At 29.8% G+C, this 17,076-nt stretch overlaps 1 protein-coding gene across 1 annotated transcript; it reads right to left on the bottom strand.

The window, feature by feature from the left end:
- Positions 1-7,218: 7,218 nt before the first annotated feature.
- On the bottom strand, positions 7,219-8,600 carry LOC122597413. The gene is made up of 4 exons (XM_043770011.1): positions 8,198-8,600; positions 7,992-8,090; positions 7,805-7,949; positions 7,219-7,714 (listed from the first exon to the last, which is right to left on the bottom strand). Exons 1-4 carry the CDS (start codon positions 8,598-8,600, stop codon positions 7,219-7,221), a joined length of 1,143 nt encoding a protein of 380 aa, XP_043625946.1.
- Between the last annotated feature and the right edge of the window lie 8,476 nt (positions 8,601-17,076).

The raw sequence follows: 17,076 nt of genomic DNA, 5'->3' as shown, positions 1-17,076 counted from the left end.
TAATGCACATTAATCACACATAAACATTAAATCTCTTAGAGACTTAACGGACATGTTGTGTTGACTTAACGACTCAAGTCAACCGTTAATTAAAAAGTTTGGGATGTTACATAATACATGACTATATTTAAGGTAGACCAATAGACAATATCTTGATATACCTTTTCTTTATCTTTACTCCCTTATAAAGTAAAAGACCTCGTTTTATTAATTATTAGTAATTTCCGTCATTAAATTACCAGAATTGCCCTTGACATTTTATGCTTTTCTATCTAATAACGTATCTATATACTACTATATAAAAGATATCCACTACTTTTTTAAATCAAATATATTTAGATCCAATACCAAAACGCATCTGCCGCCACCAACGGTCGCCACCGCCGTCACCATCCGTCGATGCCACTACATCATTGTCATTGTCATCGCCGCCGCATTGCGCGGGTATCATGCTCGTTATAAAAATACTCAAGTTTGAATCTAAATACATATAATCTTAAAGGTGATTGAAGATCAGGGGCGGATCCAGTATGTTAGAAGGTAGGTGTTGGGACCTACCTTGGATTTAAATATTTTATAGAGTCTATATGATCGGTTTCATGAATGGCCTATCTTGAAACTTTACTAGGACCTACCTTTAAGCTAAACATCAACAAACATAGTGACAAAGGAGATCTGGTTTGGGTGATTTATAGAAGTTAATATAGAAATTAGAGCTTCCATTTTATGTTAATGGCGGTCGGCTCTTCATCAGTTCATGTGAACAATGAGATGAAAAGATATCATTTATCATTATTATTATATCACAACCCTATAATTATTTAGAGTTACAACTTTTACTCCTCAGTTTTTATATAACAATCATTTAATAGATACTAGTTCTATGAAATATACATTTCAACCCCATAAATTAATCAAAGAGAATACTCCATATATTTTGTTTTAATTACATGATATTTTAAACTTTGATATTTAAAACTCAAATATTTTATGAAGTTGTTAATTTCAAATTAAAAAAACACAAATTTATATAAAATCCTTCTCGTTTGTAGTGTTCTACTACCTACCAAGAGATACTCTTGTGATAGTAGTGTTGCTTCCCATTAGAAAAAATGTGAAATGTGTATAGCGGAATGGTGTATTTTTACCAAGCGAGTTAACTATGGATAATTTAGTATTTATTTTTAATATTATTTTGTTATATCTGTGAAGTTATACGGGTTTTTGATTCAGTCTGATAAAGGGAACACTGAGGAAACTGGTTCGATGTCCAATTTGGAACTCATTTTAGGTGTCCAATTTTTATTCTCAATTCGGGCATCAGTTTTTTTTTTTTTTTTTTTATGTTTCTTAATAATGACCCGACCCGATTACTGTAACATTTTATCTTGTTTATTTAATATAACAAAAGGACCTTGTTTATTTAATATAACAAAAGGACCTACCTTATGTAATATCCTGGATCCGCCACTATTGAAGATTGATTCAAAAATTGTCACGAGATGCCCATATATATAACTTACATCTGAGTAATAAAAAACTCAACTTTGCCGGATTACCTACAGTTTAAACCTCATTGATATACCTTTTATGACAGCTTATTGTAACCTATTTTTAACAAAATAAAGATGAATTTATTAGAATGAATTACACTAACATTTAGTATTAACATCGATCTTGATATATCTTTTAATTGACATAATGAGAACATTTGCTTGACATTGTCACATTGTGATGATAAACTTGTCGCTATTTATTATGAGTCGTGAAGAATGACTCAAACTAAAAGGCAGGTAGCTAAACGAAATGTACTTGTTATATGCTGTTCATAAAAAGATGTACTATGTTAAGATCTTTATTAAAAGCAAAAATTGGTCCTCAGAAATCCTGAAATATGCAATATTGTACGATAAAGTTGTACTTCTACAGTTCTACACCAATATATATGTATTGAAATCTAATCTAATGGAAATTGGTCATCATATACTTTTGATCAATGAGTGTCAGGTGTCGGACAATTATTTATTTAGTCGTGATCATAACATTTCGTTTTTTCTCTGTGTGATCATAAATGCCCATACAAAATAATTTGTGTAAACTAACAAACATGTTGTTTCAAGCCAAGCAACATTTTAATTAGAACCTATCTTCATTTGACCAATAAACCGAACTCTTCAAGTGATTTTAGAATAAAATATATATTCGCTTGTTATCTTGAACTGCATCCTAAAAATCGAGAAATGTTCGAATCTTGTGAATTTTGATGACATGAACACATGATAGCGATATTTTTCAACGGTTTAGTGACATTGATGGACTTACAAAACCACCTATAAGTTGGATTAAAGGTGGTTAATTACATTTCGAATTCTAGCTTTACAAAAAATGCTAATCTCGAATTGTAATAATTTAATATAATTTTGGAGGTGACTGGCATTTGATTTCTAATTTAAGTTACTTGTTAGATCATGTTTACCTATAATCCAGATTATATGCTCCACATAGTTATATAATTTATTAACATATCTAATTTTATAGAAGCAAATAACATAAGCAATATCTAATTAATTTGATGAAATCAATAACTGTGAGCAGTTAACTATTGGTTAAGACATCTTTATCTTCATTTAATATTAAGATTAAATGGAAATCAAATATCCGATTAGAAAACGGTAACTAGTTACGTACGTAATATATACAAGTAACTTTTATCATAAATTATCAAGTTTAGTGCATGAGAATGTAATAAATTTTATTCTTTTGTTTATTGTCTAAATCCACCTTAATTTATAATAAACCTATATTAATGTACGTACGTAGTCGATTATTATTGTTTTTGTTTTTCACGATTAATGCAACATGTCATCCAAGTTCACGATTAATCTAACATCACTGACACCGAACACCACATAAAACCGACATTTACCATTATCGATCCTTTCAGCCGATCGATCATTAATATTCTTATATATTGAAGCATTTTAATTGATTAACTGGTATTACCACCACACATGGCGCAAACACTTTTATAGCCAAAATAATAGATTCGATATGGAAAAACATTGTACAAATATTACTCATTGAAACAAAAAATAGAAAAGTTAACTGTAGATGCATGTTTGAGATTGGTGATCCCACAGAAATGATTAAAAATCGAGATATAAACCAATCAACTTTATTCATTGGATGAAATTTCCACATAAGTTTGGTCCCTAGCGACTTTATTGCATCAAATAGATAACTTTACTTGTACCATTTTGTCAACACTCTTTATCTAAAAAACATGTTATATCACTACAAATTCCTTTCCAAAACAATTCATTCATTCATCCACCCACCTTCAAAAAAAGGTTCGAATGTGACAGAGTGTGGGTCCATGAGATTCGTACACGTTTGAGTTGAAAAACGAACTTTCAAGCTCAAGATCAACACGGACTATTATATTTGGGCTTTTATTGAAACGTGTAGTGTGGCGTGCCAAAAGTAGAAATTAAACTAAAGTTGTTTCATACGTACAAGTTGTGGCCTTTTTTAACATCGTTTGTGATCAGTTGTTGAATGATCCAACACAGATATCGTACGTCTTTGGTCTGAAACGTTGGACGAGAAGGACCTCTTGTCCTGATGTACGTAATGCAAGGCCATCATTGTTTTCTAAGTCATATTATTGGAATAATTAATATTGCCATTTCGTAATATACTTATTTCCACCTGCTTTATAGGAGTTACATTGTGAATAATGGTGTCAATATATACATATATAAATAAACAATTATGTACAATTAATAATAGTCTTGATCATAAAGTCCGAGTTATATATATATATATATCTTGAATTCTTGAATCTTGGTACAAACTTTTATATTTATAAGTAAGAGAGACTAGGGGTATGTTTGGAAAAAAAAATAGTTGCATTCAAACAAAGCTTTTAATACTTTAAAAGCTTTTAGTTTAAATAAACAAAAAGTTAGGACTCTTGAAAAGCTCTTAATCGAAAAGCTTGTGTCAAACATAGTCTAGCACTACACAAGTCAATCGAGATCGATTGATCAAACTACAATAGTCGAAAAACATGAAAAACGACTTAAGATAAAAATTCAAGGAGATCGACTATGCACTATCTATAATCCCTTTAGATCCTAAAAAGGTTTTGTGAAGCAAATAAAATTTGCTATAACAAAATGGACACGATTAGGGTTATAAACTGATCCAATAAAGGGTTGACTAATTAAACTTCAAAAAACTAAAAAACCAAAACGTATATATCCAAACAGTTATAGTCATACATGGTTTGTTACTTGGCTATTGTTGCGGCCCAATTTTGACAACGTTAAATTTGTACATATATGGGGTCAAAAGATAGGTTATGTAAATTAATATCGATCGAGTCAAAATATCGTGAGAGGAAAACAAGCGAACAGCCGTCTTAGTATTTGCTTGTTAATTATATAAAAGACGTAGAAGTAGTCAGCGCATATACAACTGTTTTATGAATGTATATATCAGACCCCACACGCATGCCCACAGTTTTTATGAATGTAACACGGTTTCGTTACATCTCCTTGTTTTTCCACTAGTCTCAGTACTTTTTATTGAGCCACCAAGTTGATGCCAAGAAAAAAATATACTCTATATTATACTATACTTATATCTATAAAAATATAACATATATGATAAATTAAACACGTACGTACGTACTTTACAAAACAAGTAGTGAACAACACGTATATATGATAAATTAAACACGTACGTACGTACTTTACAAAACAAGTAGTGAACAACACGTACATATTAGAGTCAAACCTTTATGAATTAATACTCTATAAATTAAAACCTCGATAAAATTAATAATTTGTCCAGACCCAATTTAAGAGATTAGTGGAAATCAACACTCGATAAATTAATAACTCACTAAATTAATAAAATATCTCAGTCCCAACACTATTAATTTATAGAGGTTTCACTGTATTGTGATTATTTTTTTTATTGACAATCCCCAAATATGATATTATATATAGGAATCATAATTTACATAAAGTTAGAAGGCAAACGGGTAACAAGTTGCGCCACTAACTTTTTTTGTATCGCAAACCCTAAACGTTTAAACTACATTCGTAGACCTTGGCATCGCAATGTTACCGTGCATGAACCGTTGAACCCTACCAAGTAACTCAATGGCCCCGGGAGCGAGAAAACCGAATGTATCAAAAGCAAATGGTATAAACATGTGTTGATTGTCCATGCACGCCTTCTCATGTTTGGCCACTTTGGATGAAGCAGCCTTTAAAGCAGCTTGGTCCGCCGTGAAGGTACCGCATCCCAAGCCCACAAGAGGAGAGACCCCTATCAGATCCACACAAGTACCACAATTATTTTATATTGTGAATATAAAATAATTAAGTATCATAAAACTTATCGATACCATTTAAATTACGTTCCCTAGACTTATGTATATTATTGTTTTGTAAAATAATTCGGTGTCTCAGACGAAACAAGAGATATGGAACCGCTGTTATGAGTAGACATGCAAGGTTGACTAGATCGGTATGAACATATATATATATATGCAATCATCTTAAAGAATTCATCAAATTATTAAAAGAACTAATGCTACGGTACCAATTTGTTAGGTCATTATTATTGCACTATATCATTGTGTGTCGTTGTAGCTTAACGAAGAACTATATATCGAAAAACAATTGGGTATTACCAGAGATTTTAGTTGCCAATGCGTTTTATACAACAGTTTTTAAAAAATGCGTTTATAAAAGATTTGTTAGTCGATCTATGAGTTATCATCTATCATATATGTACTTTTTGTTAATTAAACTTTTGCAATAAGTAAAATGCCAGAAATTACTTCAAAATTTTAGCACAATTAATAAAAAACAAAACAGAATAAATGGATTTTAATTATCATTATATATATATTGATGCAATAGAACTTACGGCTTCATTAAATTCATTATTGATATGTGTTGCGTTTATGTCATGGGGAGGTGATATTTGTACCACTACTTTTGATAAATCTATCATATTATGTGCATTAATGATTTGTACAATCAGCTATATAATATATACAATGTGGTAGATCTATATTAAAAATTATGATACCAATATCACTACTCATATAATTATATATATATCAACTTTTCGTACAAACTTATTCTATATCTATATTATTCTCGATCCATAAACCTCATAACTAGGACTTATTTTTCATTTTTATAATAAATTTTAAAATATTACAGAAATTTATAGGTCTCACACTTTTTCATTTTCCTTGGTTTATAAAGCTTGATAGATAACTATATATAGGCTTGGTGCAACAATAGGCACTATATATGTAAATTGTATCGAGTATCGACCACGTAAGTACCTAAACATTGACATCTCAAACTCAAAATCACGTAAATGATCAATCTATTCGTTGGAATCAAAACACATTGAAGTTAAAAATCAGTCTAATTGGTGAATCTATGCTAGAATTCTAGAAAATACAATACAAATGATTTTTAAATAGGAAACGATCAAAAGCAAATATGGAAAAACTAAAAACAATTCTATACCTCCTTATAATACAAATTAAAAATCTATTTTAAGAAATTTAAGCAATTTTTTTAATATTCTCATATTGCCCCTAATTTACAGATTACCTATAATTTTTATATATCTCTAAACACAATCAGACAAATACTCTACCAAGATCTAACACACGGTCACTTTTTTCTCATCTTTCTATTTACACACCCGCATATCAATTCCTCTCTCACTGATTATCATCATTGTGTAACCGCCGCAACCCGCAGCCACGAGGCACCAACCCTTATGTTATCATGCATGGACATTAACTAACAGGAGTTACATATAAGATGGTGTTACATTTCTTAGAGCACCCCTAATGGTCCATACCAATAATAACTAATACAGTGTCACATCAGCGCCACATCAGCAAAACCTCTTTCCAATACATTTTTCTCAATTCACACCCAATACCCAATATATCCAATACTAACCAATACACTCCAATATATTTATTTTCAAACTTTTAATAAATAAAACCACAAATATAATTTATAAAATAAACACAAATACTATATTAAATCCTAAAATGCCATTTTATTAAAAAAAACGAGCAGCGTACATAAGAAAAAAAAAATTAAAATGCATTTAAAATAAAAAAAAACAATCCTAATAATGACTTAAGCGCAACAAGATTTAAGGAAGACTCCAAATATGCTCGACGAGATCATGACGTAGAGAATGGTGGACGTGTCGGTCTCGAAGTTCCTTAATGGTCCGCTCATGCACCTTTAGCCTCTCCTCGAATGTTCGTCGTGGTAGGTTACGTGGCTCGTTAATGAAATTCTCTTCGTAAGAGGTTATGGCATATCTCGAATCCTCAACAATCATGTTATGCAACATAACACACGCATACATGGTTCGGCGAATCTTATTAACACTCATGGCTTCTGCCGGTGCCTGAAGTATCTCCCATCGACCTTGAAGAACTCCGAATTCCCGCTCAACATCTTTTCGAGCACTTTCTTGGTACTTCTTAAACTTCTTCCTTTTCTCGTCTTGCGAGCATGAGAACGATTTCACAAACATAGACCACTCTGGATAAATGTCATCAGCAAGGTAGTATGTCTTCTTATATTCGGTCCCGTTAACGTTAAATGGAGTGTCGGGAGCCGTATCCTCAATTATTTCCCTATATTTAATAAATAAATTATATTAAAAAGCGATAAATTATATTAAAAAGCGATAAATTTTAAAAAGCGATAAATCATTTTAAAAATACCTAAACAAATTTGACTGATTCAGGACGTTTATGTCGTTGTTAGATCCTGCAGCGCCAAAATATGCATGCCATATCCATAAATCATAAGACGCAACCGCTTCAAGTATGATGGTTGGACGTCCTTTATCACCACGAGTGTATTGCCCTTGTCATGATTTTGGACAATTTTTCCATAGCCAATGCATACAATCGATGCTTTCTAACATCCCCGGAAACCCATGAAGTTCTTCGTGTTTGCCTAGCAAACGTTGTATGTCATCCGGTGTGGGTCTTCGCAAATACTCAGCTGCATAAAGCTCAAAAACACACTTACAAAAATCTTCTAGACATACTCTAGCTGTTTCCTCCCCCATATGCAAATATTCATCAAGTGAGTCCGGAGATTTGCCATACGCCAGTTGTCGTATGGCAGATACACATTTATGGATGGTACTAAAACCAACCTTTTTCTTGCATCGACACGTAAGTCTTCCATTCGGGTAAAATGTCTTGGTTTTGGAGACAAAAAGTAGCTTTGTATATCGCGAATGATGCGCATGAACAAGTTCTTTCTCATTCGAAAACGCCGCCTAAAATGGTGTGGCGCAAACGTTGAGTCTTCAATGAAATAATCTATCATGAGTTGGTCAGCAGTCCCATACCGATCTCTATAAACCGGTTCCCGAGTTAATTTCTGGGACGGTTCGGCCTCATCGAGCTCGATACAATCTTTCATGATAGCCATGAGCTCCTCATCACTGTCGTCATCGCTAAGCAATGGACCCGAGTATGTATGGATTCTCAATGAGAAAGACATGGTGATTTTTAGTTTGAAGAATGAATTAGATTTGGATATGAAAGTGTTTGAGTTTTGGTTGAATGAATGAAATAAGTGGGTTAAATAAGTGAATAAAAGGTGAAAAGGGTTGATTTTTTTGAAAATTTTGATAACTAGCCGTTTGAAGATTGTATAGTAAATTCAAAAAAAGAAAATTTTCTTTTTTTTAATCAGGTAGCCGTTGGGGAAAAGATAAAAAAAACACTTACAATCCGTATTCACCACTACGAATCCCTCCGCCACGAAATCCAATACGGACCAATACGACCCACACCCAATGGTGTGGACCGTATTGGATGTCCAATACGCAACCAATACTAGCACATAAGGGGTGCTCTTATGTTCTAAGTTCAAACAAGCACGTCAGTTATTGATAAAACAGTAGTTCAATATCATTAATCTTAAAACACTAATTATATCACTATTATCAAAATTATCGTTATATATTTTTGTGTTATCTCTTACGAAATGTCATAAAGTGACTTTTTAAGATTTTTTTAATTAACTTTCACGATAAATATTTATATTGTGTTTTTTTTTTTGGAACGCCATTTAAATTTAATTAAAGATAAAGATGCTAGTAAGAAACTAGCCGGTACAACAAGAAACACACTAAGAGTTCAAAACTCATAATCTAGCAACTTAGCAAGACTATCAAAGAAATGAACACGTAAAATAATGTTAACTACTAGAGTAAAAAAGGAAATTATCCCGATTAAATGTAAAAAGAATGATCTCCCATGGATTGATCCGAGCACCCATTGCACTTGTCCACAAATGCAAAGGGAGCTAACAGTCATCCGCGTCCTTCAAAACCTCGTCAATTGTGTGAATATCCAAACCACTACTTGTGACATCCGTCACCAAAACTGGTGATTTATTATAGTCTCTAACTTGCATTTCAAATTTCTTGACTAGTCAATATGTGGTGATCATTCCAATATGTGACTCCTATTACTTGAATAACATTAGTTTATGATTTAATTACTCTATTTTCCTAAACATAGACGGTTATAGTTATTCTCGTTGATATCTAGACATATAGTTATATGTCATATTCAATTCTAGACATATATAAATTTCTATATAATACTTATTGGTGAATAAAATCTATGATCATTAATTATACATACGTAGTAGTAGTAATGATAATAGCTATTGTACTATTAAATTATAAGTTAAATAAATAAAACAGTTAAAAAGTTCATATGTAATTTGATGAGTTTATATCAAATACCAAAACTTATCCTTACAATATATGTAATTTACGGCAAAAGGGATTTACATTCCCATCCCATCTCAATTCTTGGTTAATAATAATTACATATTCTAATTGTAAACAAACTCTAACACTTATCTCTACAAGTATAGTGGTAACCGCTTTATATCCGTCATCTCTTTTGAAGAAGCTGCTGAGCTAGATGCTACAAGTATAGGATTAAAGCATTATTAGTTATCATTAAAATAAAATAAAATCTAAAACACAATTACTCTTTGTGTTCTTCCCTGCCGTCGAACAAGACCACCACAAAGAAAAAAAAAACAATTTCCATAATCTCTCAATTGCCATTTATTCTCCAAGGATTCATGGATTTTTGGTAAGATAATATAACTCTCAATATGTTTTCTAAGAGTTTTATTATATAAAAAATCTATGGTTACAATCCTTATAAAATTAATATTTTATTTTATTAAGGTATCTAAGGAGTGATCATCTATTTTGGAGTAAAAATTACTTATCTTTTCTTTTCATATATATATATATATATATATATATATATATATATATATATATATATTGTTGATCTTTTATTATAAGTAACCTATTTGATGAATATATATATTATGGCAAAATATATAATAATGAATGAAAGGTTTTTTTTTAGGGTTAAGTCAAAAGCTTGAAATATAAATCATATTAATGTTAAAAGTTTAAATATTTATTGTAGCATAATAATTAATGTAATTAAAAAAATTCAATTATGAAGGCATGGAAATCATAATAACAGATGTAAATAGGTGTTGGAAAGATTTGAAAGTTTATATATGAATATTAGTTGTAGTAGTCTTTAAAACAGTAAGTTTGGGTTATTTCAGAATCTGGACAGATTCGGTTTGTTAACCTTGAAAGGTCGTATCTTGGTCATGAAAGATGGTTAAGTTACGTTTTTGGTGTCTAAAATTAAATTCAAGAAGTCTACTTTCTGGTGGAATTGGTTTCGTGTAAAAATATGAAGTTTAAGGTTGTCAAACGAATTTTATAACAAAACTGCGCAAAGCTGAGTTTTCAGAACAGATTTAGGTCGACTTCAAATAGTCATATCTTGGTCGATTTTATGAACTGGAAGATTATTTTTTCAGAAACATTTTTAAGAGTTAAGAGTGTACAGTAAAAATTTGGATTTTTTTGAAGCTTCGAAGGCCCTTAACATTTATAAAACTTTTCTGCGCGCAAACAGTGAATTTTCTGACTAGTTTGTGATTATGGAATTTTTAAAAAACAGTTAACGTGCGAAATAAATTAAGCAAAAATTTATGAAAGTATAACACGCTAAGGTTACAGTGGTTAAGATTTGAAAGCTTGAATTGTTCGTTTCATCCTAATAAAAAATAGATAAAGTTACCAAAAATTTCAGTGAATATGAACTTGTAGAAACCAATGGTATATCATTAAAACAAATGCACTATATTAAGTTATGTGACTTGTAACTTAATAATACATGACAAATTAGTTGTGAATATTTTGAAAGTAGCCATATATGTATATCATCAAATGCGGGTTACAATGGACGGTTATTGACCATGTCCATAATTGTAACTTGTACATGTATAGGTTGTGTAGATTCTAGTGATCTTTTGGACTTTGCACAACTGCTTGCTGATTGAGGTGAGTTTCGTGGCCCCTTTTTATTTTATTTCTTTGGGGGAAAATGATGCTCAAAACAGTTTTCTTTTCTTTACTAGTTGTGTCAAAACTTGTTTGTCTTCTTGGACAAATACGTGTAATTATGAAATGTGTATGCTAGCTTGTTTGTGTTGATTCTATGATGCAGTAGATGTCTGTTGATATCTATTGAAGACTATTTGAAATCTATCGACCAACTATATACTCCAGCTGGTAGTTGTTGGTATTACAGTGTGTGATTGAGATGTTGGCAAGTAGTGATGTGATTGTGTTGTTGGCAAGCAGTGATGAGTTTGTGTTGTTGGAAAACTATGATGGCATTGATCGGTATTTGGTATGCATACATGCTACTACATATTTATATTTACACTATTGTCCAAACCTCATATATTATGCACAACAAATTCATTTGTATTTCTTTAAACCTACGAACTCACCAACGTTATGTTGACATTTTTGAGCATTCATTTTCAGGTAATAACAATGCTTAAGAAGAGTGAGCATACGGACCTTAGTAAGACTAATAAAGAGATCCTTCATGGACTCCTAGATTGCATTTGAAACATTGAACACTATTTGCAATTGCTATTTCTTTGCTATTTTGAGGCGTGTTGCCTAGACTTTCCGCTTGTGGAAATTACTTTTATTTGGATTTCATTTAGTATTACTCTATTATAAATCTCATGTGCTATGTTATGTTTTTTCGTCATATCCTACGATTCCGCCTAAGGTGGGGTGTGACACTACTTCTAACAATATTGTCTATTACCCGCTTCTTTAAAAATAGAGTGTAGAGGGATACTTTCATCTTCCTTACCAGACATTTTCCAAATCTTAAAATCCATGGGAAAGTATTCGATCCACTTTTGTAACTGCGCTAAAGAGAACGGACCTTGGATATCCCCACTGGGACATCTATAATTCCAAACAATTTTAGAATCTAACTTGACTTTTGTTGAATGACCAACATAATCAAGTCACGAAAAACAAGACTCTATTGGGTTCGTGCTTTCCACAACAGGCGTAGAAAGAGAAGTGGAGTCTGTCGTAGTGGAAGCTTTCCGAGTCTCTGTACTCTTGATGGAAATTATATAAATGATGGATACATTTAAAACACATTTTATTTATAATATACATCAAGTATATATCTTATCTTAATATATATATATATATATATATATATATATATATATATATATATAAGACAATTGATCGAATAGTCATTGACCAATTATAGCTCTCAATTCCTCAAAACGAAATTAATGTCTAAATTAATATACATATTTTTATTTTTCATCACCAATTTACATTTTAACTAATGTCAAAATAGCTAATATTTTATTTTACAATGTCTATCTGATAACAAAATATATATCTAAAAAATTAGAGATTTTTATGTTTGATAACGAATTAATATTTATTTCAATATTTTTATTGAAAATTATAAATAAAATACTTGTAATAAAATAATTTAAGATAAGAATAAATATATATCAAACGATTAAATATATAAAAGTAAATATAAGCAAAATTTATCAATTATAAAGCTAAAGGTAATATCATTATCAAGAATTGATAATAATCAGGGCCCGCTCAGAGGGTGGGCAAGGGTTGCAACCGAGCCAAACCCACTCTCTTTAAGGGCGCACCAGGAAAATTCAAAGGAAAATACATACAGTAGAAAGTTAAAGCTTTAATGGAGTCTATGTAAACGAAAAAAACGACATTATTGTGGATTGATATATTCTTTTATTCATAATGACCATTTGTACAAATAATCCCCCTGAACTTTAGTACATTTACAACTTAAACCTCTAACAATCTACTCCATAAGTCCATAACTTATTCAAATTTACAATCTTGATTACATTCTTTTAGCAAACTATCCGGCTCTTTTAAAAGTCTTTATGCTTCAACTGTATAGTATTTTCTTTTTAACTTGATATATTTGATTGAGTTTACAAATACTATCGTATTTTGTTTAAAATGTGAAGCAGGTAGCCATCTATGTACATATCATCACCCTTTACTATTGTAATATTATAATTTTTATATTTTATTGTTGACTAACTATTACAGGGGCCTATTTATTATTCTCGAGTTGGGTCTCGGAATTTTTTTATGTTCTCGGAGACGGCACTGATAATGATATAACATAAACAAAACTTAATCTAAATTTACAAGAATTTTTATAAATATATTTAATATTAACTCGAATATGTAATAAATAACCCGTATATTTGACATGAGAAAAAATCGACTATATATAACACAAAAAAAAAAAATTATTTTCAAAGTTGAAAAAAGAACATCTAAAGATGAAACTAAGACTTTTAAATTAAGGCCAAGGGAGAAATAAATAGTATAACTAGTTTTATCAACGAGCTATTTTTTAGACTTAGAAAAAGTGAAAACGTTAAGGTTGGTTTCCAATTAATCCTTTGTTATTTGTGTCTGTATATCTTTTTTAGCTGTAAATAAATAATATTATCCCTTAAGATGATTCATCTATTATGTTTATCTACTTATATATAAATATAAACATTTTTGTAGTCGGTGTAAATGTGCAATTACGTGAAGATAATATATATTTTTTTAATAAAACATTAACATGCATAGTCCTGAGAAAAAGATATACTTTCAACAAGTCATCATTATGATTTATCAGTAAGAAAAACAAAATTCTAACTATATATATATATATATATATATATATATATACTAGGTTTTTTACCCGCACGATGTGTGCCTATTTAAAACAATCATTTAATAAAAATTTTTGACTGTCGTCTAAAATAAAAAATAAAAATAAAAAAAAGTTTTGACTAATATTATTTATCTTTTAGCTTTAAGAATAAAGATAAACAGGTATTAAAATTTAATCACATAAATAAAATTATCAATAATATAATATGGATTTTTTTTTTTCAAACTTATTCATGAACATATCTTATAATCACATATTCAACCTAAATCCTTACAAAAATTCATAATAAAAATCATCAAAACTCAACATATTAGTTTGATATTAATAATTAATAATAATAATAATATAATAATAAAGAACTGTAATAGCATTAATATAATATTTAATATTGAATTATAAAATTGTAATTGTGATTATTATATACATAAGATTTGATCATTTTGATGGAAGGTTTTTTCTTTTTTTAATCTAAAACTTTCTATAAATATAAGATAGGTTATAAAATAGGCTTGTTTAACTACTCTTTTAATATATATATAGACAGATATATATATATTATTAGTTATTCTCTAAAATACCTTTGACATTATATATTATTATTAAAAATTCTATATATATAAGCGCGATACTATTTAATATTTATGTCTTAATAAGGAAAGCCAAATCATTGTCATTGAAATTAAGATTACGATCCAATTCATGTTAAAAATCGAATTTGATTCTCAAACAGTCAACATGATTTTTAATCATAACATTTATCTATATCTATATTCACTACAAAAAATTTATCATTTGTACGCATCACTTTTTAAAAATGCGAAAATTTTTCATAAGTTGTTCGCACTTAAAAATGTGTATAAGTAGTCTACACTAAAAAATGTGAAAAAAGTTACAAGTTTCACATTTAAAAATGCGGGAAAAATTTTTACACACTATTAAGTGTGTAAAATATTAGATTTGTACGAACTTTTATTTGTAAAGATAATTTCTTCGCGGGTGATTTCTACGTACTATAAAAATCATTTCTTCGCAAGTGAATTTTACACAAGTGTGAAGAAATCGCCCGCGAAGAAAATGATCTCCACACTTATAAGTGTGTAAAATATAAAATTTGTACACACTTATTAGTGTGAACATTTTTCTTCACACTTTTAAATGTGAAGTTTTTAGCTTTCTTCACACTTTTTGATGTAGACTATTTTGTACACATTTTTAAGTGCGAAGTATTCATCAAAATTTTACACACTTTTCAAAAATGTGTAGAATAAAGTGTGTAGAATTTATTAATTTGTTGTAGTGATTATTATATAAAAACTAAGGGTTTTGCTAAACGAAGCACTAAGAGATTTCATAATTAAGGTGTATTAAATAGTTCTACACTTACCATAAAAATCAGGAGGTGGACTTTTTATATGGAAACGTACAACTTTTTTATGCACGTTAAGTGAATCCTTAAAGACTTTATTTAGCATTTTCCAAATATTAAACCCCCATGTTGAAAGTTTTTAAAAAAATGAACATGTTAATTGACCAAACTACCCTTAATGAATTAAATCATCACCAAACCTTAATATTAAATTACAACATTAATCTCTTATATTATAAAATATCTCTACAACCCCTTTTAAATCAAACACTTTTACATTAATTATCTACATTATTTAACGCTGCCACCACTATCATCATCTGTCGCCGCACCACTGTCATTGTCAGATCACCGCTACATTGCACGAGTACAACGATATTTTTAAGTGAAATTATTTATTTTCTATTCTCGTTTAATTAACTTATATAACATAACTATCAAACTATGCTTTTAATCTAATGTTACTAGGGTGAATAATTTTAGAAAAATCAGATCCACATTGTCACGTCTTTTGAAAAAATAAACGGAAAGGCAACCACTCATCGAGTTCCCATCGTGCAAGCGAAGAATTGAGAATTTACAACATATATAAACACTAATGCCATCGATCATGGACCACCCAAGCCACACCAATGGCCTCATGAAATGAAACACTAAGATCGCATTTTCATAAATATATCCTGATAAAATCCGATAAAATTATAGTTGAATTTCATTCTTTAATTTATTTGGTTGTTCAAAAATAAAAGATTTAGTTGGAATGTAAAAAATCCTCTCATTTGCTGGAATATTCATTCTTTGAGGACGTGGGAAATCTCTTCATTTTGTCCGTCACTTGAATCTCCAAAGAGCAAATAACATTTTTTCATATATAATCTTGTTCAAAAATATTATGTGAACTAAATGCGTTACAACGGGCTATTTGGCTCTTAATTTTTAATGGAAATCCAAAACCAATAATAGAATCCAAATTCTTTCCTATCAAATTCTATTGAAATTTTTTTTATGAAGCAGTCCTTCATACAGTTTCTAACAATTGATGACAGTTTCAATTATGTTATTAGAAGATTATGTATTCAAAAGATTAAGTCATATTAACGTGTGTAAAGACATTGGAAATAGTTTTCCATTAAACTTAAAAATCTTATATTGAATATAGAAGGGAAATGGGCAACAAATTATGGATTTGGTCAAATGCATAAATTTTAATGATGAGAAAATGTAAATCTATAAAATAACTAAAAGATGAGGTTGTGGTTTATTTGACACCTTTAATCTCACTCCTTTAGCCTAATACCACTTTTTATTAATCTTCTATTTTTTAATATTTATTTAATAAATGGCCAACCTTTTAATAAAAAAATCTTATAAAATTTTTATTATTATTATTATCTAGGGTTATTTACTGAAATGGTACCTGGACTATCCACCATATTACTTATTTTATACCTATAACTTTAAAATTACTCTCATGATA

The sequence above is a fragment of the Erigeron canadensis genome, chromosome 4, assembly GCF_010389155.1.
Source record: "Erigeron canadensis isolate Cc75 chromosome 4, C_canadensis_v1, whole genome shotgun sequence".
Lineage (NCBI taxonomy): Eukaryota > Viridiplantae > Streptophyta > Magnoliopsida > Asterales > Asteraceae > Erigeron > Erigeron canadensis.
Note: the sequence above shows the minus strand (reverse complement) of the source record. Positions and strands in the feature narration are given on the sequence as shown.